Consider the following 25,029-nt stretch of genomic DNA (forward strand, 5'->3'; position numbering starts at 1 on the left):
AGTGGATAAAAGCAAGATGGCAACATAATTATATTATAACTGTAATTAAACTAAACTATACCTGTTCTATCTCCATGCAGCATATATTCTCTGGCTCTGTACTGTAGGCATCATTGTCTGACTCCAGTTCGAACTGAACAACATTACTGACAGTTTCTGACATTTTCAGTGCTTGAGATTGTCCTGTTTGTTTGTTGCATGAGCTCTTGAAGCGCCACCCTCTTCTTGAATGAGCAGCAGCTCATTTGCAAATAAAGGGACACACACAAATGGCGTGTTTTTGCTCACCCTCCAAAACTGGCCATTTTAAAGGGTTAGTTCACCCAAAAATGAAAATTCTGTCATTTATTACTTACCCTCATGCCATTCCACACCCATATGACCTTCGTTAATCTTCGGAACACAAATTAAGATATTTTAGTTGAAATCCGATGGCTCCGTGAGGCCTTCATAGGGAGCAATGACATTTCCTCTCTCAAGATCCATAAAGGTACTAAAAACATATTTAAATCGGTTCATGTGAATACAGTGGTTCAATATTAATATTATAAAGCGACGAGAATATTTTTGGTGTGCCAAAAAAACCAAAATAATGACTTATTTAGTGATGGCCGATTTCAAAACACTGCTTCAGGAAGCATCGGAGCACAATGAATCAGTGTATCGAATCATGATTCGGATCGTGTGCCTCACGGAGCCATCGGATTTCAACTAAAATATCTTAATTTGTGTTCCGAAGATGAACGAAGGTCTTATGGGTGTGAAACGGCATGAGGGTAAGTAATAAATGACAGAATTTTCATTGTTGGGTGAACTAACCCTTTAACATGCTATAAAAAATTATCTGTGGGGTATTTTTGAGCTAAAACTTCACATACTCACTCTGGGGACATCAGAGACTTATTTTGCATCTTGTAAAAAGGTGCATAATAGGTGCCCTTTAAATAAAGGTAAAGGCTTCAAGCTATTTGGCGCCCCCCTGTGGATAATATGCTCTGCAATATGGGAATAATGTATTTCCACTCCTACAAGGCACCAAATAATCAGGGATGAAATGATTATGGAATAGTACAAACATTAAAGAATAAAATCTGAAAGAAATGTTCATGTGAAATGTTTGGGAGCATTTATATGAAACCAGTGTAAACACAGTTGTTTGCCTATATGAATATGAACAAGGATATCATGATATCATATATTCTATTTAGTAGTAGTAGTCTTTATTTCGAACTTGAGTTAATAAAAGAAAAAGACAAAAATAACACAAAATATAAAACTACAATTTCTACATTAAATTATCACAAATAAAATAACTGGTTAGCAATACAAATAAAAATACAGAAATAGAAATACAATACAGGTACAGCATGCAAAAGATAGCCCTTCATAAATAACTGAAGGAGTTTTGAGTTTCAAGTTAATTTTTCTTTTACATAGTTTAAGCTACTATTGATAAGAATGATAAATTAAAAGGTTTAAGGAACAATGTTAACCTGTTGCACTAACATTATTGGCTCTCTTCAAGAACAACAATGGCCAATGTTGTGTCAAATGTAAGTGTGAGAATCGGCAAGGAATCTTCAACATGACATTACCACAAAATTTGATTCACAATTTGTTAATTGCATTAGGCCAGATGAAGACCTATGTGGTCAAAACATTGCTTCGTTTCTAATAAAACCTTATTGTCAGTCAATTTCTTTTATCTAGGTTTGCAAATCATAGACATTTTTCAATCACTGGCACTTCAAAAACAGCAAAATCCCCTCACACATACATGGTTTGTTCTTTGTCTTTTCAAATTATTTCACTTTAATTAACCTCATTAATCTGCATGAAGGGAGCCAAAGGCGAACATGTACAATCAGGTGTTATTAATCAAAGCTCCAGGACATGCAGTGTGTGTGTGTGTGTGTGTGTGTGTGTGTGGATGGATGAGTCTGAGAGGGTGGTTTTGTTTAGAAGGCATGTCAAGCTAAACCGTTATTGTGCAGGCGTGAATTTCTAGCCACATCTAGCAGGCCAGTATAATGTGCAGTATGCACTACAGAATGCACCCTGAAGTCATTGGGTCAGGCAGATGTTATTATCGCTCATCAGGAATGACCTAGTGAGTGTCGCCATGGTGATACTGGCAGCCAGAAGCATGCTGCATGTGCCAGTCCATATCAACTTCTCAGATGGCCAGCGGGCACACAGCAGCACAGGCAGTTTTTCCTTTTTCTACTGGATGTTTGTTCTCTATACTTAATTATTCTCTGACAAACCAAACAATAACAAATGAAGAACATCAATAAAAAAACGTTGTTATTAAAATATTACCATGTTTATAACTCACTTCTGATTTCAATATATTCGTCATTTAGTACAATAATAATGAAACAAATAATCTACATAAAGTAACTCAACATAAAATGAATCTATGAACTCAAAACTGAAACACAAATATTGTACCACTGTAGACAAGCATACTTTCCATAATCTTTGAAGCTCTTCTCTCAAACTTCTTCAATCTTGTTTCAACTCAAAAATTGTGCAAAAGTGGTGTTATTATTATTACTACTACTATTATTATTATTATTTAATTTCGCTGTAAGAACAACCTTTTTTGTCCTGCAAACAATTGTAGAACTATTTATTTTAATGTATTTTCATCGAGAGTGTATTATGTATTATTATTATTTTATGATATTTTAATCATTTTCTAAAACAGTAATTGTTATTGGTTGCCCTCATCGTCCTTTCTGAGTAGGTAGCCTACAAAAAGGAACGTTTGTGTGAGTTTTGGTCACGTTTCGAGAAAATGTCGCGATAAATAGAAATAAATATAGCCTAGTCGAGTCTTTACAGATTATCTGAATACTATCGAGCTTCTGCTTCGTCGGTGGTATCAAGTATATTAACATTAGTCATTAAAATACTAATAATATTGGTATTCATTTGTATGCTCGGTTTCTCGACCATTAGGTGGTAGTATCGTGCAAGAGCAAACAGCGCGAGACCTCTCTTGTGCGACCCGGTACTAATGCTCTGAGTGACGTCGCTACTTCCTCTTTGCTCCTGCGCCGCGAGGGCAACCATGGTGTGTAATATTGTCCTGTGGACTTTCAACCAAAATCTGTTTTAATCCTAATTATGTGAACAACCTAGATCTAAACAAACTGTACAATATGAATGTATATAGCATCGGGACCATGTACAATGTTTTATTGTGTTGTTTATATAACGAATGAGATGATTATTCTACACTATTTGCCGATTTCCCTATTCGTAGTTTAGATGCTTCAATTATAGACGCATATGATTGGTATTTGAAATAAGCTTAATAAGAACACTTGTTTTTTGTCTTCGTTTATTCGAATGCATTATTCACACCTCTAAACGTACGGAATTTTGTGTATATTTAGTGAAAATGCTGATTAGCTCGAGCGCTAGTCCGTCTCCTGCTGGTTTTTAGCGCCGCTTGTAATGAACTCGGACTGTATGGGATTTCATTGACGAGGTGTGTGTTTATCCGTAGGTGAACGTACCGAAGACCCGCAGGACATACTGCAAAAAATGCAAGAAGCACCAGCCACATAAAGTGACCCAGTACAAGAAGGGCAAAGACTCTCTGTACGCCCAGGGTAAGTCCTGAGAATTGATTGAGATGCTGAACGATGTAGACTTCACTTTCTGAAGAATTATCTGCATTTGTTACTTTTAGGAAAGAGGCGTTACGACAGAAAGCAGAGTGGTTATGGAGGACAAACAAAGCCTATTTTCCGAAAAAAGGTATGTTGGGTCTTGCGAATGGTGTCAAGAGTTGCCATGTTTGATCAAATTGTACATCTTCAATATTGTTCCAAAGCAGTATTGCTGATATATTTAACTGATTGTATTTGGTTATTTTAAAGTCTCTTTCCATATTTGAAACGCTTTAGGTGTTGTTGCAACACAAAGAATAGTTACTTAAAATGAACAATCTACATCTAGTGAAGTTCATTCGATTTAACTATTCAGCAAAGGGTGTAAATTCTCAGTATACAATAAAACTAAAATGAAAAACCTCTAGTTGTGATAAAGCGATCTTGACAAAAATGTGAGCCACTGGTGTAGAACATGGTAAACTGGGCTTGAAGTGTCTTTGGGTCATTGTCAATGTTAATAATTCATATATATCTTTATTTGGAATTTGATTAAACATGTAGCCTTATATTGTTTACATGTGTACATTAACATCAATTTCAGGTTATCACAAATGGTCAGTACTAAATACAAATGAATGAGAACCAAAAGGTTTTGTGATCCAATCACTTAAATCTCATTTGGAGGTAGTGGTCACATGCATTTTCAACATCACATTTGCAGCGTAAGCTTCTCAATAGGTCACAGGAGATGCATTTAAGTTGCAGGTTACCACCATGTGTAAACAATGTTCTGTTTTGTCTGACCACTTACAATTAGATCAATAATACTAGGGGAATTGTATAAATCTTTACGTAGATTGTCATAAAAGTGTGCGTATGCACAAGCTAGATTTAGCGTACGCGCAAGTACACAAGTAAGAAATTCCCTTTATAAAACCCAGTCAGTGGAAGATTGTGCATACATGCATCTCCACCCTGTATCCTCCCCAAATGACCATATATGGAGCTTACAATGCCTAATTTTACTATGTGTATACTCATTTGCATATTTCCACATAATTCACTAGACATTAAGAAAATTAGATATGGACTATAAATGCCACTTGTGCTGCCACATTACATTGCTCAAAATCATTTAGTATCCTTGTTTTTTTTTTGAATAAATATAGGCTATCAAAATATCCCTAAAAGTAAAATTGTATGAAATACTTTTCAGAGAAGAGTTATTCATTCTTTTCCACTGACCAAATATTTTTAATTGTTTTAAAAAAAATCAAATTCATGCAATTTTGCTTAGGGTAAACACATGTTAGGATGTTTATACAGTATATTTTTAATGGACCCTTTTCACAGACTGTGACGCGTTTTAACGGTTATCAATATCGTAAATCCTGCAAAGTTTTTTTTATATTTTCATTTTCTAAAAAACAGATGTACATTTATAACACTATACTTAGTATTATATTACCTTTGCATCAAATTACAAAAAAACTAGTTAAAACTGGTGTGAGGGTGTTTCTAATACAGCAGCTATAGGAGTGATGGTAAAAATGGAATCTTTCTCTCACACTATTGTGGAGTTTTTCTTTTGCTATTTAAGCAAGTGGAAACACAAATATATTTAATGTATTCTCTCATTCACTGCTATAGAATTTTACCCAACTATGAGGACTTCTGCTTCTGAGAAACCTGGAAATGTGAAAAGGGTCTATGGTCAAAACATTTAAAAAAATAAATGAATAAATAAAAAATGCAAATCTTAGTTTCCTTCAAGTGCTATCCTTCAAGTGCTATCCTCCAAATACAATATTTTTTTTTTTTTTTTTCATAATGTTGGGAAGATCACAGAGGGAGTTATCATTGGGAGACTGTCTCCCTGCACATGACATCAACAGCACACCTCCGTGCAGCAGTGGTTATACAGTATTGTCATCAGACTAGTATTTTCAAATTGACTAGTGGACCATTCTACCACCGAACAAGTGCGCATCATTGTTCTTGTGAGGAATATTTTCTCAGAACATGAGTTCTGCAATTGATTTTAAAGAGGAATTATCATGCACATATCACTCTTCACTGTCTTTAAAATGTAGCATGCCACAGGTAATTGTTCAAAAGTAGTTCATCTAAATCTGTTAATTTTGACAGCAAATTTTGATAGTTTAGTCTTTTGACTAAAATACCATTTAGTTTGTAATTTTAGTCTTCTAAATTGTTTATTTTAGTCTAGTTTTAGTCAATTTCAATATATTTTCATCATAGTTTTTGACATTCAAAACTGGCTTTAGTTATCGTCTCGTTTTTGTTAGTAAAATAATGTCGTTGATGAAAATGAACAAATTGTTTGTCAACAAAATTAACACTGATCTAAATTCATATTTGTTTAATTTGTGGATAATGACTATGTAATTTGAGGGCTCAACTCCGTTAATGAGCGGAATATTTAACTTAAATGTGTACATCAAAATGAGAAGTTTAAAATATTTGTTTCTCATTACTTCACTCACTCCAGTAAAAGAGTATGTATGCACAGTCTATAGCAGGGATCCTCATATCTTGCCCTGGACCTGTAGAGTTTAGCTCCAACCCTGATCAAACACACCTGAGCAAATTAATCGAAGTCTTCAGGATCACTAGAACTCAAACACACAAACTCACTAGGTAGGTGTTTGATCAGGGTTTAAGATAAATTCTGCAGGGCAATGGCCCTCCAGGACCAGATTTGAGGAACCCTGGTCTAGAGTGTGCGCATATTTACGCCTTAAATTTTTATAAATCCTGATGTGTGTGGAAAATTTTGCACATTGCCTTTTACGCAACATTTATACATTGGGCCCCAGGTTTAAACGGAGCCTTAAGTAGTATTTTGGAATGTACATGTAGCTTTGAACCTTCCACAAATTACTATTTCTTAAGCATCTTAGTTTAGTTCAGATACATAGTGCGAGGAGAAACTAGGATTAAATATTAATTGTTGATCATATGGATTTTTACATATCGGATCAGGTGTAATTGTCCCTTCTTTTGCCGTAGGCTAAAACCACAAAGAAGATTGTGCTGAGGCTGGAATGCGTGGAGCCCAACTGCCGCTCAAAGAGGATGTTGGCCATTAAGAGATGCAAACATTTTGAGCTGGGAGGAGACAAGAAGAGAAAGGTAAGGGAAATACACATCAGCCGGTTAAAGAACAAGTAAAGTTAATTTGGAGCTATTTGTACTGATGCTAAAACGTGGGACAGAAGTGAAATGGTGGTTTGAAGCCATTATTTTAGTAATTCAGAGTTTTCTCTAACCTGGAAAAAACTGGAAATATGATTTAATTTGTGGCTTATGTGCATGGAAATTCGTTTGACTATTTTTTTATAGTGAACAAAGATTTGTGGTTATACACTCCTCTAAAAGATTTAATTGGCTAGAAAATGCTCTTTTTGTGAGGTAATCTCTGTAAAATGATTGCATGAATTTTTAAAAATGGTTATACAGTAACTGCAAAACTAGCCACGGAAATTCATTGGAGAAGAGATGTGGGAACCCTGGTGATTTACTAAAATAACCAGTGGGTGAATTATTTAACATTTTTTTGATTTTAACATTAAATCAAAAGGTTAATCATTTGGGCATGGATTTTCAATTGTTAGAATTAATTAGATCAAATGTTCGGCCTTTCAAATATGTACTTTTAGTCAAGTACTGAGAAGTCAAACCAGTTCATAATCCTCTGTGTGTATTGGAAAAGGGGTGACTGAACACATTGTATCATTTTGAATGGCAGAGACTTTGGCATCAGGACCGAACCACTGAAAGCTGTAAAACTATTTCAGACTGTTGTTAAGAGTATTAACATGTATAATTTCTATTCTCCTTTCTCTTCCAGGGCCAGGTCATCCAGTTCTGAGCTGGGCCAAGTGCTTCTTTTGTGGTTTACCATCACTGTCAATAAAAATTGTATACAGTTATGCTGGACTTTTGCCTTTCATTCAACATCAGTATCAAACTGTTTCCAGATTAGGTCCTACACTAAATGCATCGTAGGGGACCGAAATGGCAACTTTGCTTCCATAAATGCTTGCAAAAGTGTTACTATAACAGCAGATCTGTTGTCTCATGCTGCTGTTGGGGTAAAGCAAATTATGCATCCCACAGTGAAAGATTAATCTTTTCTTAGACACTCGCTGAGTTCTGTGTGTAGTTAGAGACAAAAACAAGGAGGGGACATTGCCACACGTTAAAAAATGAATGTGAGCAATTGTAACACTCGACAGCTGTAGAAAAATGTCTTAAGGCATTCATTTTAAAAAGTACAGGCACTGTTGGATCAACCTGAATAAAATATTTTAAGTCCGTTAATATTTTAAAACATTTGTCAGTTTTTATAGCCAATTTGATGCATGTCAATAAAGTGAAAGCTTAGTATTGAGATTTTGGTGCTTTCCCATTTATGTAGATATCTGTACCTACATGACTAGAAAATAGATGCCAAACAAACCCTTCCTCGTGACCCATCACCAACACCACTTGATATGACCACAATCAAAGTTATGCCCTCTTGAATTGGTGCTTATTTGCTGATCATTTTTAATCTATAAAGCAGAATTAAGGTCTATTCAATGTCTTCCTCAGAAAACAGCCCTGAGGAAGAATTTATAACATTTATTTTTAATAACAGACAGGAACAAATGTGCTCAGTGCAAGAAAAAAAAAAAAAAGACTTCCATCTGAGGGGTGATTCAGTCATTCTGCATATAAACTACAGGTTTATTTAGCTTTTGGTAAAAGTGGTCTTAGACACATGCATATATGCTCACTCATGCAGAGAGAACGTGTTGCACCTTTTCCTAGACCAGTTTGATTTTCAGTGTCTTTGATACAGGATCTCATCCTCACACTGGATTTTAACTGGCTCACAAAATGGGACACTGGGAAGTTCAGAAGTCGTAAAGGCAGTCAGGGTTGCAGGGCAGGGTGAATGTCCTCATTTCTAAGCACTTTATATGTGAACCAGTAGAATACATTGAAAACAAGGAAGCTGAGTGGGAAGACAGCTCGTGAGATGGTGTCAATCCGTTTAGCTCGTTCCACGAAGCGCCGGCGGATGTCAAACAGAATGTGGCCAGGCGGCAGGCCCGCAAACATAGCAGCAGCCTCAGAGAGAGGCCCGTCCCCAGACAGACAGGTGTCCATCTCGTATCCCATGAAGTACAGGTCTTGATTCTGTGAGGCTAACTGCTCTTCCTGAAGAAAAAGGAAAAAAATGAATATACACTATGGTTCAAAAGTTTGGGGTCAGTAAAATTTGATGGTTTTGAAAAAAATCTCATTTTCAAGGCTGCATTTGTTTGATCAAAATTATTATAAAAACAGTAATACTGTACAAATTTTAAAATTTAATTTTACAATTTAAAATTAGTTTTCTCTTGATACATTTTGAAATGAATTATTCCTGAGATAGCAAAGCTGAATTTTCAGCATCATTACTCCAATCTTCAGTGTCACATGATCTTTCAGAAATTTGGTGCACAAGAAACATTTCTGAAGTAGAAATCTTTTGTAACATAAATGTCTTTGTTGACTTTTGATCAATTAATGCATCCTTGCTGAATAAAAACTCAATCTTACTGTCACCAAACTTTTGAACAGTGATATATATATGAAAGTATGTGAATACATGAAGGACAATGAACATTCAAGTCAGTTATCACAAATAATGGGGCCTTGAAGGGGTTTGTTTTGCAGCAATGACCAATTTTTTTTTTGCTTTAACTGATGAAAAGTAAACCTTAATTTTGTTAATTGCATTTTTATGACAAGGGAAAGACAGCAAAGCAATATGGGAGACATGAAAGTAGCACAGTTATGTTGACATCAATCATGGTCAGACGAACAGCCATCATTACATAAAGATATTAGACAGCTCAATGTCACAACTGACCAATCGGAATCAAGTATTCAATATCGAAGTGTGAAGTATATGTAAATACTGTATATAGTTTGTGGGTGCATATACCCGTGCACATACCCGTGCACAGGCACTGCACTGGCGTTGTGCACTTTTACTTGGTGTGCTCCCTGTTACGTTGTTGCTTTTGTTCTTCATCTCTGCTCCTCCAGCCTGACCAGAAGCCTGAAGACAATACAAAGACACATTTAAAAACGGATTCATCATTTATTCAAACAATAAAATATTCTCTTCCCATGCACTCTTCGGCAGACCTTCCCGGCTTCTCCGTAACCATGCATTAGAGATTTGAAACAGGGTCACAATGTACCTTAAAAGTCTCTGGTGGGCATGTACATTTCTACAGTTAGGCCTATATCTTTAATTTGTCAAGACGTAACTAAGCCAGGCGGCAGATTGCACTCTGAACTGTTTAGTGTTTTAAACAATGCATTTACTTTCTAAGATACATGCATTTTCTATTTGTTTTTTAGTCTAAATATGTTTTTTAGCCTAAATATGTTTTGTACGTGCCTGCGTGTTTGTGTGTGTGTGAGAGAGAGGGAGAGAGAGATCAACAATGACAGCGTATTTGTTCCTTAGGGAAAGGATGCTTTTTTGAGTATGAGATCCGGTTAGGTGCGTTTGTGTTGAATCACGTTGTGTATAGGCACATGAGATCAGACAGCCTACTGCACCGTGCTGCTGTGACCAAACAGCCAGTCAGAGTGTGTTTATGTGTGTTTTTGTGTGTATGTGGCTAACACCACATGCACAATGGTGTGTGTGTGTTTTTATGTACATGTGCCTAAAAGCTTGAGTGCAGTAGTGTGTAAGCATGTTTGCATGTTACATGCCTAACAGCATCCCTAAGGCAAATGAGGAGGCACAGCGCCACCAACTCACCCACTGGGTCTCACACACACACACACACACACAGAGCCTGCCCTGCAGGGCGATAGAGGGAAGATGGAGGAGGAATAGAAAAGGACAGGATAGTGTAATATTTATTTTTTCTCCTCTTTGTGGCAGGACAGTGTCTGCTGTGTCCAAAAGAAAGCCACAATGTTCTCTCATCTAGCTGGTTAAGAGCAGAGTAATAAAGAAAGGGAAATAACTGCAATCTCTGCAGACAAAAATTCCTGAGAGGAGTCTGGGAATAGCCTCCTATTCCAGGCAGACAAAGGGCATGTCTGGGTCATAATACACCTCAAAAATCAAAAAACAAAACAAGTAATTATATAGCATAAAGAAAATGAAGCCTATTTTTAGGACCATTAAAAGTGTGTTGCGAGATTTTCCATGACAAGCACAATTACCCCGACCCCCACCCCATTCTCATTAGCATAATGCATCTGGATGTTTTTCTTAAGGGTTTGTTTGTATTTTTTCCACTCATTTCACATATTTTAAAGAAACAAATTATATATTACTTTCAATTAAATAATATACTGTATATATAATACTGTTCAAAATTTTGGGGTCTGTAACATGTTTAATGTTTTTGAAAAAAAAGTCTCTTATTTATTTATTTGATCAAAAATACAGAAATATTGTGAAATATTATTAAAATGACTGTTTTCTATTTTAATATATTTCAAATGACATTTATTCCTTTGATGGGAAAGCTGAATTTGCAGCAGCCATTACTTCACATAATGATCCTTCGGAAATCATTCTAATATGCTGCTTTGTTGCTCAAATATTTTTTAATATTTTTACGTTTAATATTTTTGTGGAACCTGTGATACATTTTGATGAAAAGATAGTTAAGAACAGCAATTATTTAAAAAAAAAAAAAAAATTAGTAACAATGTAATAGTCTTTCTCTCACTTTTGATCAGTTTAATTCATTTTTGCTGAATGAGATACATTTTAAAATTATATTTCTTAAAGGTCCCCTATTATGCCCATTTTACAAGATGTAATTTAAGTCTCAGGTGTCCCCAGAAGGTGTCTGTGAAGTTTCAGCTTAAAATACCTCACAGATTATTTATAAATTCATGTTGTAAATACCCATTTCTAACTACAGTCAAGAACAGGCTGTTTTCGTGCATGTGCCTTTAAATGCAAATGAGCTGCTGTGCCCCGCCCCTTCTCTACGATCACAGTTCCTGCCTCTCAGTAGGATTCTTTGATAAATATTAACAAGACATCTGCTTGGTTTTGATTATCATCTATATCGCGAACACTCTTATGGATAGCATAGTTTTTCTTTCATCATTAAAGTTTATTATTTCCACGCGTTTTAAAGCTATATCAGTTTAAACATCCAATGGATCGTTTTCTGAGCGCACTTATCTGAAGCGTACACACACAGACAACTGGCTGTCAGACGTCAAGTCTCGTGAGTAACTTCTCCTTCACATTTTTTGTTTCTGTTAAATACACACCAGGTTCTGTCAAAAACACACAGAGTTCACATAAACACAGTCAGTTATGTCTGTGAACGTAAATAGCAGGCAACGTCACAGAAATCACATGTGTATATTGGATCTGTGGCGCATTCCCTTCAAAAATAAAACTAATCCACTGCGTTCAGCGGCTCAGATGTCAGTAAATGAAGACTGTTATGTTCACTCTTACATCTTAACGTTACATATTACAACAAAACATCTCAATTACTTACCAGACATTGTTGTCTCTACAGCTGCTGGAGCGCGGAGAAAATGGCGGACAGCGTACAGCTCGCTGAGGGCGAAAACTATGGTAATACAGAACTGTCAATCAGTGGGCGTGGGCGGGGCATGAGTAATGTGACGTCACATTACTCCGAGAATTAAAACGGCTTATCTAATGAGACTGCTTTGGTTTAATGGCGATTTAAAAAAAGGAGTGGGTGGATTTTTATCATTGTAGGGTGGTTGTGCTCACACACTGCCAATGCCAACACACATTTATATCCAAACACCTTGTAAAATTTATGGATTTAGCATAATAGGTGACCTTTAAAAAACAGTTTTGAGTGGTACATTACTTACATTTATACATAAAGATAGTATTTGTTGAACTTAACTTTTTTTTTTTTTTTTTTTTTTGGGTAAAATATGAAACAAATACGTTCATGAGATTTACCTTTATAGCCATTGTCACTGAGTATAACAACACAAAATGCATTTTTAGAGCTTAAAAATTAGGAACATTTTCAATGTTAAAATGCTGTCTTAATAAATGAGGCAGCTTAATATTTAGAAACTATAAGAAAGTCATGTTTAGGTTGAATTCCCGCAAAACAGTATAAACACTTGCTCTTTTTGTGGTGCTATCAAAATACTGCTTTGTTTATTTGAGCACCCGAACCAGCTTGACAACAATACTAGATCAACCAATGGCGTGAGCTTGGGGCGGCATCTGTCTCACCGACCAATAGTTGATTAAAGTTCAGAAAACCTGTTTGAATGCAATTATTATTTTAGAAATTCCATTTGCTGGAGCTAGTAGCCCAGACATTACACATTTCAACTTTAAAAGAGAAATTATGCTTAATTTATCAGTTCAGCTAAGCATTTAGTATTCTGCATCACTGGGACATTCTCCATATTTAAAATCCTGCAGCTCTCTCACTTTCTTCCCATTCATATTGTCCCACATTTTATGTGGAAAGAACAGTATTACTCTGTGCAATATTCATGACATAGTTTTTATGCCATTCCTGACCTTCCCTCTCTGCTCTGGAGGGGGCCAGCAGGCTGCTCTCATGAAAGATCAAAGGGACACAGTGGCTGTACAGTATCTTAAGGGCACTCAAAGCATGTCGCGTGTGTACGACAAAGGAGAGTTTCTGACTGCCACTCACAGCTCTGTAGCGTTGTTCCTCCCGTAGTTTTCTCCGCAGTCTGAAGAATTCTTTGTGTTGCCGAGAGACAAAGTTAACTGCTGCATACTCCAACAAAGCAGCAAAGACAAACAGCAAGCACACAGCCATCCAGATGTCAATGGCCTTCACATAGGACACCTGTACACATGCACACACAGTGTTGGAAATGCAAACACTGTCTATGTTAGAGGATTAGTTCACTTTAAAATGAAAATTACCCCAAGCTTTACTCACCCTCAAGCCATCCTAGGTGTATCTGACTTTCTTCTTCCTGATGAACACAATCAGAGTTATATTAATAAAAATCCTAACGCATCCAAACTTTATAATGGCAGTGAACAGGACCAACAAGTATGAAGCTGAAGAAAGTGCATCCATTCATCCGTCGCGTCAGTTACTCTTTTTCCGTAAGTTGAATACGGAAGGCGTAGGACGTAGTGAAAGATTTTTGAACTGCGAGAGGCAATACACTTTCTTCATAATTTGAATACGGAAGGTGGTCTGGTGGATGCTAGATAAATATGGATATTTTTCTTACACAAACGCATCACTTCGCTTCAGAAGGCCTTTATTAATCCCCTGGAGGCGTGTGGTGTACGTTTATAATGGATGGATGCACTTTCTTGAGCTTCAAACTTGTTGGTCCCGTTCACTGTTATTATAAACCCTGTATGCATCAGGATATTTATTAATATTTCTCTGATTGTGTTCATCAGAAAGAAGAAAGTCATGTACACCTAGGATGGCCTGAGGGTGAGTAAATCATGGGATAATTTTCATTTTAAAGTGAACTAATCCATTAAAGGAATATTCTGGATTCAACAGACATTAAGAATCTGTCAAATGCTGTTATTAACAGAAAAGAAAAAACGTTTTAACAAGTCATACAGGTTTGGGACAACATTAGGGTGAGTAAGTAATGACTTGATGAATTTATGGATGGATAAAGTAGATTCTCTCCCACCTTAGGCAGTGATGCTCTGGATCCAGAGCTCTGTGTTGTCATGGTGAGAACTGTAGTGATGCCCAGCCCAACCCGAGCTGGGGCAGCATCCATGTTGATCCAGAAGGAGACCCATGACAGGATAACAGTTAAGAGGCTGGGAATGTACATCTGGATCAGGTAATAACCCATCTGCCTCTCCAGATGAAACTTCACCTCTATACAGGTGAACTTACCTGGGTGAAACACACACTCATGTTAGACAGTAAAAATAAATAAGCATCATTTATAGAGCATCATTTATATTTATTTACTAACCAAACACATAGCAACACCCTGGCAACCACTCTAAACACCCTTTCAGTCATGAAAGGGTGTTTCATGACTAAAAGGGACAACAGAGACCACCTCGGCAACCACTTAAACCACCATAGCAACATTATAAGAACCCATTTAGAAAAAGCAATATCCGAGCATCCTATAATAGTGGCGAGTTTTGTAGGGGCAAGCAGCAATTCAATTTACTTCTAAAAACCCATTTGCTGTTATTATTCCTCATAACATTCATTATCTACAGACTTATAAAATATTTGACTGCTTGTATGAAAATAAAAAAATAATAATGGTGGAATTGTAATAGCATTTTACTGTGCATCACAGTGCACAATATGCTGTACTTAAGTTGAAGCATTAGTATTGCGGTATTTAGTGCTGTACCAGTGTTGTAGTGTTTCGTACAGTATCCCAGGTCTTTCTCCTCTTTCAGGACAAACTGGGGCAGCATAAGGTCATCAGCCACTTGTACTGGGCCTTCATCCAACCACTGAAATATCAGATCATTCATAGTGTAGCCAACTAGAGAGAGAAAGACAAAAAGAATAATGGGCATATAAAAGAGAAATGAGATAAAAATGAGATGAGCTGATGATGCTGTGTCTTACAGCTCTCTAACTGCATAGTACAAGTCTGTATGTCCATTGGAAAATTCTTCAGATCCATAGGACACGACAGAATTAGAGTGAGTCTGAGAGAGAGAGAGACATTTCTGATGATCTTTCATGTAATAGTTTGGAATGATTTATGTTATCTATAGGGGATGATATTGCACCTGATACTATACAGAACATTTCCATTCTGGAAAATCCTCAGCAGCTTGTTGTCCGTGGTGACCTCATGAAAGTTGGCGCCTTTCTCATTGGCAAAGAACAAGTCTGGCTTCCAGATGGAGTCCAGCATGGATGGATCCAGATCCAGGGAATCGTCTGGATACTCTTTATAAGCCAGCCGTGGATCATTCCACTGCTGCCGTAGAAAAACGTTCAGCCGATAATCCTGATAAGTTAGTGTTCAGAAATTTATCAGATGACAAAGCAACTGAGTAAAATACATCTCCAGGTAAATATGTAATACTATCTACATTCATGTGAAAAAGAAAGGACACAGTATTGAATTCTATGGTTTTATGTATCAGGCCATAATGAAAAATAATGTGGTCCTTGGCAGGTCTTAAAATTAGGTAAATACAACCTCAGATGAACAATAACACATGACATATTACACCGTGTAATTATTTATTTAACAAAACTAGGCCAAACTGGAAAAGCCATGGGTGACAAACTAAGTACACCCTTACTGCTTCCATAAGAATTAAGAGCGTAAGCAGCAGTCATGCACTGCTAATCAAATGTCTTTGATTAACTGATCATCAGCAAGCATGAACAACTCTATAAAAGCAGATGTTTTGGCAGTTTGCTGGTCTGGAGCATTCAGGTGTGTGTTAACACAATGCCAAGGAGGAAAGACTTCAGCAATGATCTTAGAGAAGCTATTGTTGCTGCCATCAATCTGGGAAGGGTTATACGGCCATTTCCAAACAATTTGAAGTCCATTATTCTACAGTAAGGAATAATATTCACAAGTGGAAAACATTCAAGACAGTTGCCAATTTTCCCAGGAGTGGACGTCCCAGCAAATTCACCCCAAGGTCAGACCGTGCAATGTTCAGAGAAATCGTACAACACCCAAGAACTACTCCTCAGACTCTACAGGCCTCAGTCAACATGTTAAAGGCCCGCTGAAGTGTTTTGGAACGCGCAGCATTATTCAATGTGTTGACGTAATTTCAACAGGAAGACAGCGATATATCGAACAGCCCCGCCCCTTTTTTAAAATAGCCAATAGCGTTTCTTTTATATCACAGCTCGGCCAGAGCCGCTAAACTCAGTAAAACCTCTGTTTCCTTTTAATATCTAATGTCTTAATCTCCTCTATATCACTTTAAAATATAGCATTCTGTGCAGACTTTAAATGGGTCCGAATTCAATACCTTTCGTGGTCTGAGCCGACTCGCGGATATGATCCGCTCTGTGCCCTCGTGTCCCTGGGCCAGAGCAGACTGTGCTCGCGCTGCGGCGGTTCACATTATACTAACGTGAAAACAGACTTCATTCGCATCAATGGAAAGCATATTTACACTGCCTGAATCATTCCTTATTCTCTATATAGTGCACTATGTGCCATTCACCATGTAGAAACCAGTAAATGTGTAAATAAATGACCGATTTCAGCCGCAGTTTCAGTGTCTGTTGATAGTGTAGGAGGGGGCGGGACTTCAGATAGAGAGCATTTGATTGGACAGAAGATTTGACGAGAAACTGAAGTGTGATGTGATGTCATGAAAATCCATGATCCATTTTAGCGGAAGTGAGAGACTAAGTTTTGAATGCTTATATCTCCTAAATGCGAATTTTGTCATTATTTTGGAACACACCAGCTTATTCGTAACATTAAGGCTAACATATTCATACTAAAAGCTAAAAAAATTAAATTTTGATTTCAGGGGGACTTTAAAAGTTAAAGTTCATGGCAGTACAATTAGAAAAAGACGGGACAAGTATGGCATGTTTGGAAGGGTTGCCAAGAGAAAGCTTCTTTTCTCTAAAAAGAACACGACGGCACGGCTTAAGTTTTCAAAGTTGCATCTGAACAAACCTCAAGACTTCTGGAACAATGTCAATTGGACAAACGAGACCAAAGTGGAGATGTCTTGACTAAACAAAGCATATCAACACAATCACCTCATACCAACTGTCAAGCACAGTGGTGGAGGGGTGATGATTTGGGCTTGTTTTGCAGCCACAGGACCTGGGCACCTTGCTGTCTTTGAGTCGACCATGAACTCCTCTGTATATACCAAAGTATTTTAGAGTCAAATGTGAAGCCATCTGTCCAACAGCTAAAGCTTGGCCGAAATTGGGTCATGCAACAGGACAATGATCCCAAGTTCCAGTAAATCTACAACAGAATGGCTGAAAAAGAAAAAGAATCTAGGTGTTGCACTAGCCAGTCAAAGTCCAGACCTCAACCAGAATGAAATGGTGCAGCAGGACCTTAAGAGAGCTGTGCATAAACAAATGCCCACAAACCTCAATGAACTGAAGCAACATTGTAAAGAAGAGAGGGACGAAATTCCTCCAGAATGATGCAAGAGACCGACACTGACATACAGAAAATGATTGCTGCTAAACGTAGCTTTACAAGCAACTGAATTATAGGGTGTACTTAGTTTGTCACCCATGGCTTTTCCATTTTGGCTTTATTTTTGTTAAATAAATAATGACACAGTGTAATATGCCATGTGTGAGGTTGTTGAGGTTGTTTGTACCTAATTTTAAGATCAGCTAATGACCAGATTATTTTTATTATGTTCTGATACATAAAACCTTAAAATTCTAAAGGGTGTCCTTTCTTTTTCACATGACTCTCTATCTATCTATCTATCTATCTATTACAATTATATGGCTCAATAAGCGACTCTTTTTGTTTGTGGAGCGAAAAGTAAACAAAATAGCAGGCCATATTCTGTCTAAAATGTCAGTTACTCAATATTAACTTCTTGTTGATAGAATAAGACTCCTGTCACTTAATAAAAATAAAACTGAGTCGATTCTCTTATTCCGGTCCAAATATAGTCACATTCAGCAATGATTATGACCTGCTTCTCTTTCTTATCTGATTAAGGTTTAAGTTTTAACTGTGTGTGAAACAAACGTGTGTGTGTGTGTGTGTGTGTGTGTGTGTGTGTGTGTGTGTGTGTGTGTGTGTGTGTGCGTGCATTTTTGTGATTTATGAGGACATAAATTTGTATGATGACATGGGTATTACACTGGTATTACAATGTAAACATGAAATATGAGGACATTTCATGAGTCCTAAATACTAAACAATGTTTTATTAAAATGCAGAATGTTGTCTGTGATGGGTTTAGTAGTAGGGGTAATGTAGGGGGATCGAATGTACAGTTTGTACAGTATAAAAACCATTACGCCTATGGAATGTCCTCACTTTGATAGCAAAACAAACGTGTGTGTGTGTGTGTGTGTGTGTGTGTGTGTGTACCATGGTGGTCTCTGTAATGGAACCAAAACTGTTGATAAAAATGTTGCAGGTGACATTTACAGGAGGACCTGAAAAGAAAAAAAGGAACATTGTAAGAAACATTAGCATCTCTCTCAAAAACTTAAATCAGCCTAAACTGCTTGTTACCTGGTTTACAGTGGTCTAGCCTGTTCAGCCTGGTGTTTTACTGGTCAGCTAGACTGACTGAAAGGTAGCCAAAACCTCTCTAAAACCAGCAAGCCAGGCTGGAAAACCAGCTAAAATTAACAAATAATCTTAGGCTGGTTCAAGCTATTTTTCAGTATGTCAACTAAAGATAAAGGGAATCTGAAAGCCGAATGTTATTCCTGCACATGACCTAAAGGAAAACTATTGAAAGCTCAACATTTGTGTCAACCATTTTAACATATTAGGTTAGATAAATAATTCAAGCAGAATTGACCTGCTGTGTCAGCTTCAGTGTCTTGAATAACAAGAAATCCTCAAGCGGCAAATAGCAACAGATAGTTTCCAAGACAAAATACTGAAGAGGTTGTCTAGGACTGTTAAATCAATTTACAAGTGATGAAGCATTTTCATGAACAAGAAAAGCCTATAGCGAACCAGACAACTGTAAAATGCCTCATTTACTTAAAAATGAATTATACAGCTGGCTATGCTGATTTAGTCAATATGTTTTATTAGCTCTCAGCTGCTCTGTAAATATTTGATTGCAGCATTTTATTTATTGATTTAACGTTCATGACATTAGCGATTTATATTTAGCTTATCAGAGGGGACATTCCCCCACACATGCTGACAGCCACATCTCTGAGATGTAGAACAGATATGAAATATACACGAGCTCAGAGACGCCCACAGAGAAAATGCAAGAGAGAGATCATGAGAGAAAAAGAGAGTAAGGGGGAAAGAAAAAGTATAAATAAAAAAGAAATTTCAGTTTAAAAAACATAAGCAAGAGAATGAAAGGAAAAGACTTATTTAGGTCTGTGGGTTAGCATGCACTCGAGCGGACAGCATGGCAAACTAAATAGCCCTGATGCCAACGAAGAAACTGCCCCTCACAAATCCTCACAGAGGCTGTTGTGACACGTTTTACGGAGAGAAATCTAGCGTGAGCTGACAGCCGTATCCTGCATGTTTCTGAAATCATTCTCATCGTCTGGGGCTGAAAGTCTCGTATTCTGTCGGTTTTCGCCTGTGGGTTTCTCTTGTTGAATGGTCACTGGGAGTCTGTGTAAGGTGGGGAAGGGAAAAAATAGACCAGAGAACCCATGGGGGGGCCACATAGTTTAATGAGATCTTATGTTGCTCTGTGTTTTCGGGCTGCAGCACTTTTTCACATGCAAGGCTCAGAGAGAATGTAAATATATTCTTTGCTGACCACATCACATTTTTGCAGAGTTCCTGCCAAAACAATCTATGTACAAGAGATTAAGCTGCAACAGCACTTTTTACTTACTTCTGTGTTGCCTTATATGATGTTTAAAAATGACCAAGCTATCATTGAAAGAAAGTGAAAGAAGAGAAAGACCAGTGAACAGACTCCTAATGTCCTTCCAGCTTTATGTGTTGGTCCATCAGCAGGATTCAGCAGAAGGGAAGTACAAAATAGTACAGGAGATTCAACACTAGAAGGCTACTGCTTTGGTGGTGTGTCTGTAAAATGTACAGTGAGTGTGGTCGTCTTCAGTATTGTCTACAATTGCTTTTACTATATAGTCAATAAAATAACCATATCCACTATTATTCAAAAGTTTAGTCAGTTTTTGAAAAAAAAACAAACAAAAAAAACAAGTGTGCATAATTAAAACTGACAGCAAAGACATTTATTTTTAAAAATACAAAATAGTTTTATTTCAAATAAAAAAAACTTTCTATTCATCAAAGAGTCCTGAAAAATATATTACAGTTTTCACAAAAATACAACCCGAATTCCAGAAAAGTTGTGACGTTTTTTAAATTTGAATAAAATGAAAACTAAAAGACTTTCAAATCACATGAGCAAATATTTTATTCACAACAGAACATAGATAATATAACAAATGTTTAAACTGAGAAATTTTACAGTTTTATGCACAAAATCAGCTCATTTCAAATATGATGCCTGCTACAGGTCTCAAAATAGTTGGCACGGGGGCAACAAATGGCTGAAAAAGCAAGACATTTTGAAAAGATTTAGCTGAGAGAACATCTAGTAACTAATTAAGTTAATTGATATCGGGTCTGTAACATGATTAGCTATAAAAGGGATGGCTTAGAGAGGCAGAGCTGTGAAAGAGTGCGTAAAAAAAATTGTGGAATACTTTAAAAACAATGTTCCTCAATGTCAAATTGCAAAGGATTTGCAAGTCTCATAATCTACAGTGCATAACATCATCAAAAGATTCAGAGAAACTGGAGAAATCTCTGTCCGTAAGGGACAAGGCCGAAGACCTTTATTGGATGCCCGTTTCCTTCAGGCCCTCAGACAACACTGCATCACTCATCGGCATGATTGTGTCAATGACATTACTGAATGGGCCCAGGAATACTTCCAGAAACCACTGTCGGTAAACACAATCCGCCGTGCCATCTGCAGATGCCAACTAAAGCTCTATCATGCAAAAAGGAAGCCATATGTGAACATCGTCCAAAAGCACCGTCGTGTCCTGCGGGCCAAGGCTCATTTAAAATGGACTGATTCAAAGTGGAAAAGTGTTCTATGGTCAGATGAGTCCAAATTTTAAATTCTTGTTGGAAATCACGGACGCCGTGTCCTCTGGGCTAAAGAGGACGGAGACCTTCCAGCGTGTCATCAGTGTTCAGTTAAAAAGCCAGCATCTCTGATGGCATGGGGGTGCATAAGTGCATACAGTATGGGCAGCTTGCATGTTTTGGAAGACACTATGAATGCTAAATGGTATATAAAGGTTTTAGAGCAACATTAACTCTTCAGCAGCTGGAAACCTATATCAGGCAAGAATGGGACCAAATTCCAACACCAAAACTCCAGAAACTCATAACCTCGATGCCCAGACGTCTTCAAACTGTTTTGAAAAGAAGAGGAGATGCTGCACCATGGTAAACATGCCCCCGTCCCAACTATTTTGGGACCTGTAGCAGGCATCAAATTTAAAATATGCTCATTTTGTGCATAAAATGTTCTATTGTGAATAAAATATTGGCTCATGTATTGGAAAGTCTTTTAGTTTTCATTTTATTCAAATAAAAAAAAACATCCAAACTTTTCCGGAATTCGGGTTGTACTAAGCAGTACAACCATTTTCAAATGTGATAATAATAATAAATCTTTCTTGAGCACCAAATCAGCATATCAGAATGATTTCTAAAAGATCACGTGACACTGAAGATTGAAGTAATGATTCTGAAAAATCAGTTTTGCCATCACAGTTTTGGCATATCACAATTTTGCCATATTTTAAAATATATTAAAAACGAAAGCATTTATTTGAAATAGTAATAATATTTCACAATTTTGCTGTTTTTACTGTATTTTTGATCAAATAAATTCAGCCTTGGTGAGCATAAGAGACTTATTTTAAAAACCTAAAAACCACAAACTTTTGAACGGTATGATAGACACAACATTATCGCACAGTAACTGACTGTTTTTTGCCTCTTATTTGCATAAAGGTGTACAATTTTTTGATGCACTCATCACTTGCTACACTCACATCTTCATTTTTTTGTGAACCGTTTTTAACAGAAGTTATGCTACAGCAGATTGGAGTGGAATACCTTTAAAATTGGGCCTGATCCGAGCATCATATCCAGATGTTTTTCCCATTAGTTTATCCAGAAAATCAGACGGTGACATGGGTTTCACCCTACTGCTGGGAGATTTTAGCTCCTTACTAAACACACACCTGAGAGAGATGAAATAACAATAATAATTCACATCAGAGCATCAGATCTACACCCACAGTATCATCATATCAAAGAGCTGTTTGTGTTTCAGTGAGGGTCCAAATTCTGAGAGCACTAATGAAACAGGTTTTGTTGTGAACCAGATTTCCCTAAACCATTTATATTGAACACTCTTCTTCTTTGTCTTCAGTAACTTCAATTTTTCAGTTTAATTGGTATTTTAAATGACCAGAATCATATTGTGGTGTCAGACTTTTAATCTGTATGTGTGTGGTTTATTAATAAGTACACTCTCTATGAGCTCTTTCTGTTGTTCATTTTAACATTCACTGGTGCCAAAAGGCTGTATTATCATTCCATAATTGACTGAATGCTTTGGCAATAATGTATGCCAATTTTAAAAATGAACGAAGGAGGGAAATCTGCTTGCTAACTTAAAACCTTTAATAAGCCTTTAAAGGAGCACATCAGAACATCTGTCCCATTTTTTATTAAAACCCCCCTCCACTGGACATGTCCTGTCTGTTTCTCTGTGTGGCTGCAGTAAAAATTAAGATAGCAGTGGCATCTTTATTGCCTTGGACCTAATTGCAGGTTGTTGTAGGTGTTAATATTTTATTAAGAAAGAGTTAAGTAGAAGTCCAAGTAGGGAAAAAGACAGCACTTTCTCACATGCACTTTAAATCCTATTCCACATTTAGAGAAATTTCCTGGTCCAGTTCCTCTTCAATTTTCTTGTCTGTTTGTAAGCAAAACTGTGGCAAATTTTATTTGTGAAAGTATAACATCCATTTCACACAGCGCACAGGGGAATGGAAATAAATTCACAATGAATGCATCCTCAGGTGAGTCTTACAAGCCCTTATTGTTATTCTAAAGAAATGTCTTGTTCTAGACAGGCCAGTAATAGTTCAATCTCATTATGTGAACTTCAATAAATCTGCAATTTCAGTAACAGTGAAAATGACTTCAGACAGAGCTGTCTCTATGTGTCAGCCTCATACTTCTGAGACCCAGAATCATAAAGCCAACAAACACACACTCAGAAATATAAGAATGCTCTCCGGGATTAAAATAAACCCATCACCCATGAAGACTACTGAACTGAACACACAAGCCAAATACAGACGACTGAGCACACAAACACACACAAGTATGGAAATTGAAATATTAAGGAAGAAACAGGTCATTTGAACCATTTACACACACACACACCTGAGTTCTTCTGAGGACACTTTAAAACTATATTTGGATCTTCACAAAAATACGCTAAAAGTGTTTTAATCAATCACATGGTGAAAGCAGTGAGGAATGATGGCACACCTGTGAAAAACTCACCTGATGACCCCTTCAAACATCCACCAAACCAGTAAGAGCTCCAGCAGGATCCTCCAGAACAGAGAAAACATCCTTTCACTATTCAGCTGCTCTCTTTTCCTCTCTGGTGTCCTGTGGCGAAATCTCAATAAGCAGATGTGTTTTGGAGGGGCAGAACGCCCATTCTGATGCACTCTGGTCTCTCCTCCACTGCCATCTGACTGAGCACCGCATCCCGAGACGGGCACACTAAGAGATGTGTGTGTGTGTGTGTGTGTATACAGGGGGTCTTATGCGCTTTCTTTCTCTCTCTGGCCACATGTTAGCCTGAGGAGCAGATCTTCCATAGAGAAGAGAGAAGGCAACAGGGCGTAAGATGCGTTTAAAGACTTTTATCAGAATAAACAACTGTGACACGTCTCCACCTGAGGGGCTCCAGATCTACATCCCAAGACGCACTGCAGCAGAGGACAAACATCCATCCATATCTATTCCGATATCTGCATTCTTGACTATATTGGGTAGATGACACATAACATGGGCTTCCTGTTACTTAACAGTAAGAATTTAGGTTCAAATTATATGTATTAGAGACATTTTAGATTGTAGGTTCTGTGACTGGTCACCATTTATTTTGAATTTCCCACCATTTTTAATCACCTGGCACTTCAATAGTCATGTAGTGTGACAAATTAATTTTTGAAGTTACAAATACTGTAAGTATCTTCTCGTAGTAAATATGAAACGTAATATTGTGTATATTACGTTTCATATTTCCTGTTCAAAAGTTTAACAAAATACATTATTAAAAAAAATACCTTTAAATGCAGCATGTATTTAAAATAGAAATCTTTTATAATGCTGTAAGTGTCTTTACTGCTGTACATGAACCGGCAGCTCTATAGGATAATGACATTGAATAAAAGAGAAAAATAAGACAAGAATTAGAGTGGGTGCAAGAAAAACAACTGAAACAAAGAGAAATCCGAGTGAGCTCTATGTGTTGAGTCACAGTGGATAACTAGGCCAGTGTTAATTTTAATGTGTCTTCACTCTAGAGTGAACCAAACTAAAGAATAACAGACCCAGTTTTTCTCTGAAATCACACACACTCAGCGGT

At 37.0% G+C, this 25,029-nt stretch overlaps 2 protein-coding genes across 2 annotated transcripts; one reads left to right on the forward strand and one right to left on the reverse strand.

The window, feature by feature from the left end:
* The first annotated feature begins 2,966 nt into the window (after positions 1-2,966).
* Positions 2,967-7,585, forward strand: rpl36a (ribosomal protein L36A). Its single transcript, XM_051893239.1, has 5 exons — positions 2,967-3,082; positions 3,521-3,626; positions 3,707-3,774; positions 6,663-6,785; positions 7,504-7,585. The coding sequence occupies exons 1-5, from the start codon at positions 3,080-3,082 to the stop codon at positions 7,522-7,524; spliced, it is 321 nt and encodes a 106-aa protein (XP_051749199.1). The 5' UTR covers positions 2,967-3,079; the 3' UTR covers positions 7,525-7,585.
* Positions 7,586-8,232: 647 nt separating this feature from the next.
* On the reverse strand, positions 8,233-24,146 carry glra4b (glycine receptor, alpha 4b). Its single transcript, XM_051893240.1, has 10 exons — positions 23,931-24,146; positions 22,464-22,591; positions 18,723-18,790; positions 15,433-15,656; positions 15,266-15,348; positions 15,042-15,179; positions 14,346-14,560; positions 13,361-13,519; positions 9,646-9,750; positions 8,233-8,861 (listed from the first exon to the last, which is right to left on the reverse strand). Exons 1-10 carry the CDS (start codon positions 23,999-24,001, stop codon positions 8,574-8,576), a joined length of 1,479 nt encoding a protein of 492 aa, XP_051749200.1. The 5' UTR covers positions 24,002-24,146; the 3' UTR covers positions 8,233-8,573.
* Positions 24,147-25,029: the final 883 nt, after the last annotated feature.

This window comes from Ctenopharyngodon idella, chromosome 5, assembly GCF_019924925.1.
Source record: "Ctenopharyngodon idella isolate HZGC_01 chromosome 5, HZGC01, whole genome shotgun sequence".
NCBI lineage: Eukaryota > Metazoa > Chordata > Actinopteri > Cypriniformes > Xenocyprididae > Ctenopharyngodon > Ctenopharyngodon idella.

Excerpts from the sequence above, each read along its gene's own strand:
- rpl36a (XM_051893239.1), top strand. Across the intron at positions 3,627-3,706 it reads AGACTCTCTGTACGCCCAGG|GAAAGAGGCGTTACGACAGA; the intron begins GTAAGTCCTGAG and ends TGTTACTTTTAG. Across the intron at positions 6,786-7,503 it reads GAGGAGACAAGAAGAGAAAG|GGCCAGGTCATCCAGTTCTG; the intron begins GTAAGGGAAATA and ends TTTCTCTTCCAG.
- glra4b (XM_051893240.1), bottom strand. The coding sequence starts at position 24,001 with ATGTTTTCTCTGTTCTGGAGGATCCTGCTGGAGCTCTTACTGGTTTGG. Across the intron at positions 22,592-23,930 it reads ATGTTTGAAGGGGTCATCAG|GTGTGTGTTTAGTAAGGAGC; the intron begins GTGAGTTTTTCA and ends CATCTCTCTCAG. Across the intron at positions 15,180-15,265 it reads TACTATGCAGTTAGAGAGCT|TTGGCTACACTATGAATGAT; the intron begins GTAAGACACAGC and ends TTCTCTCTCTAG.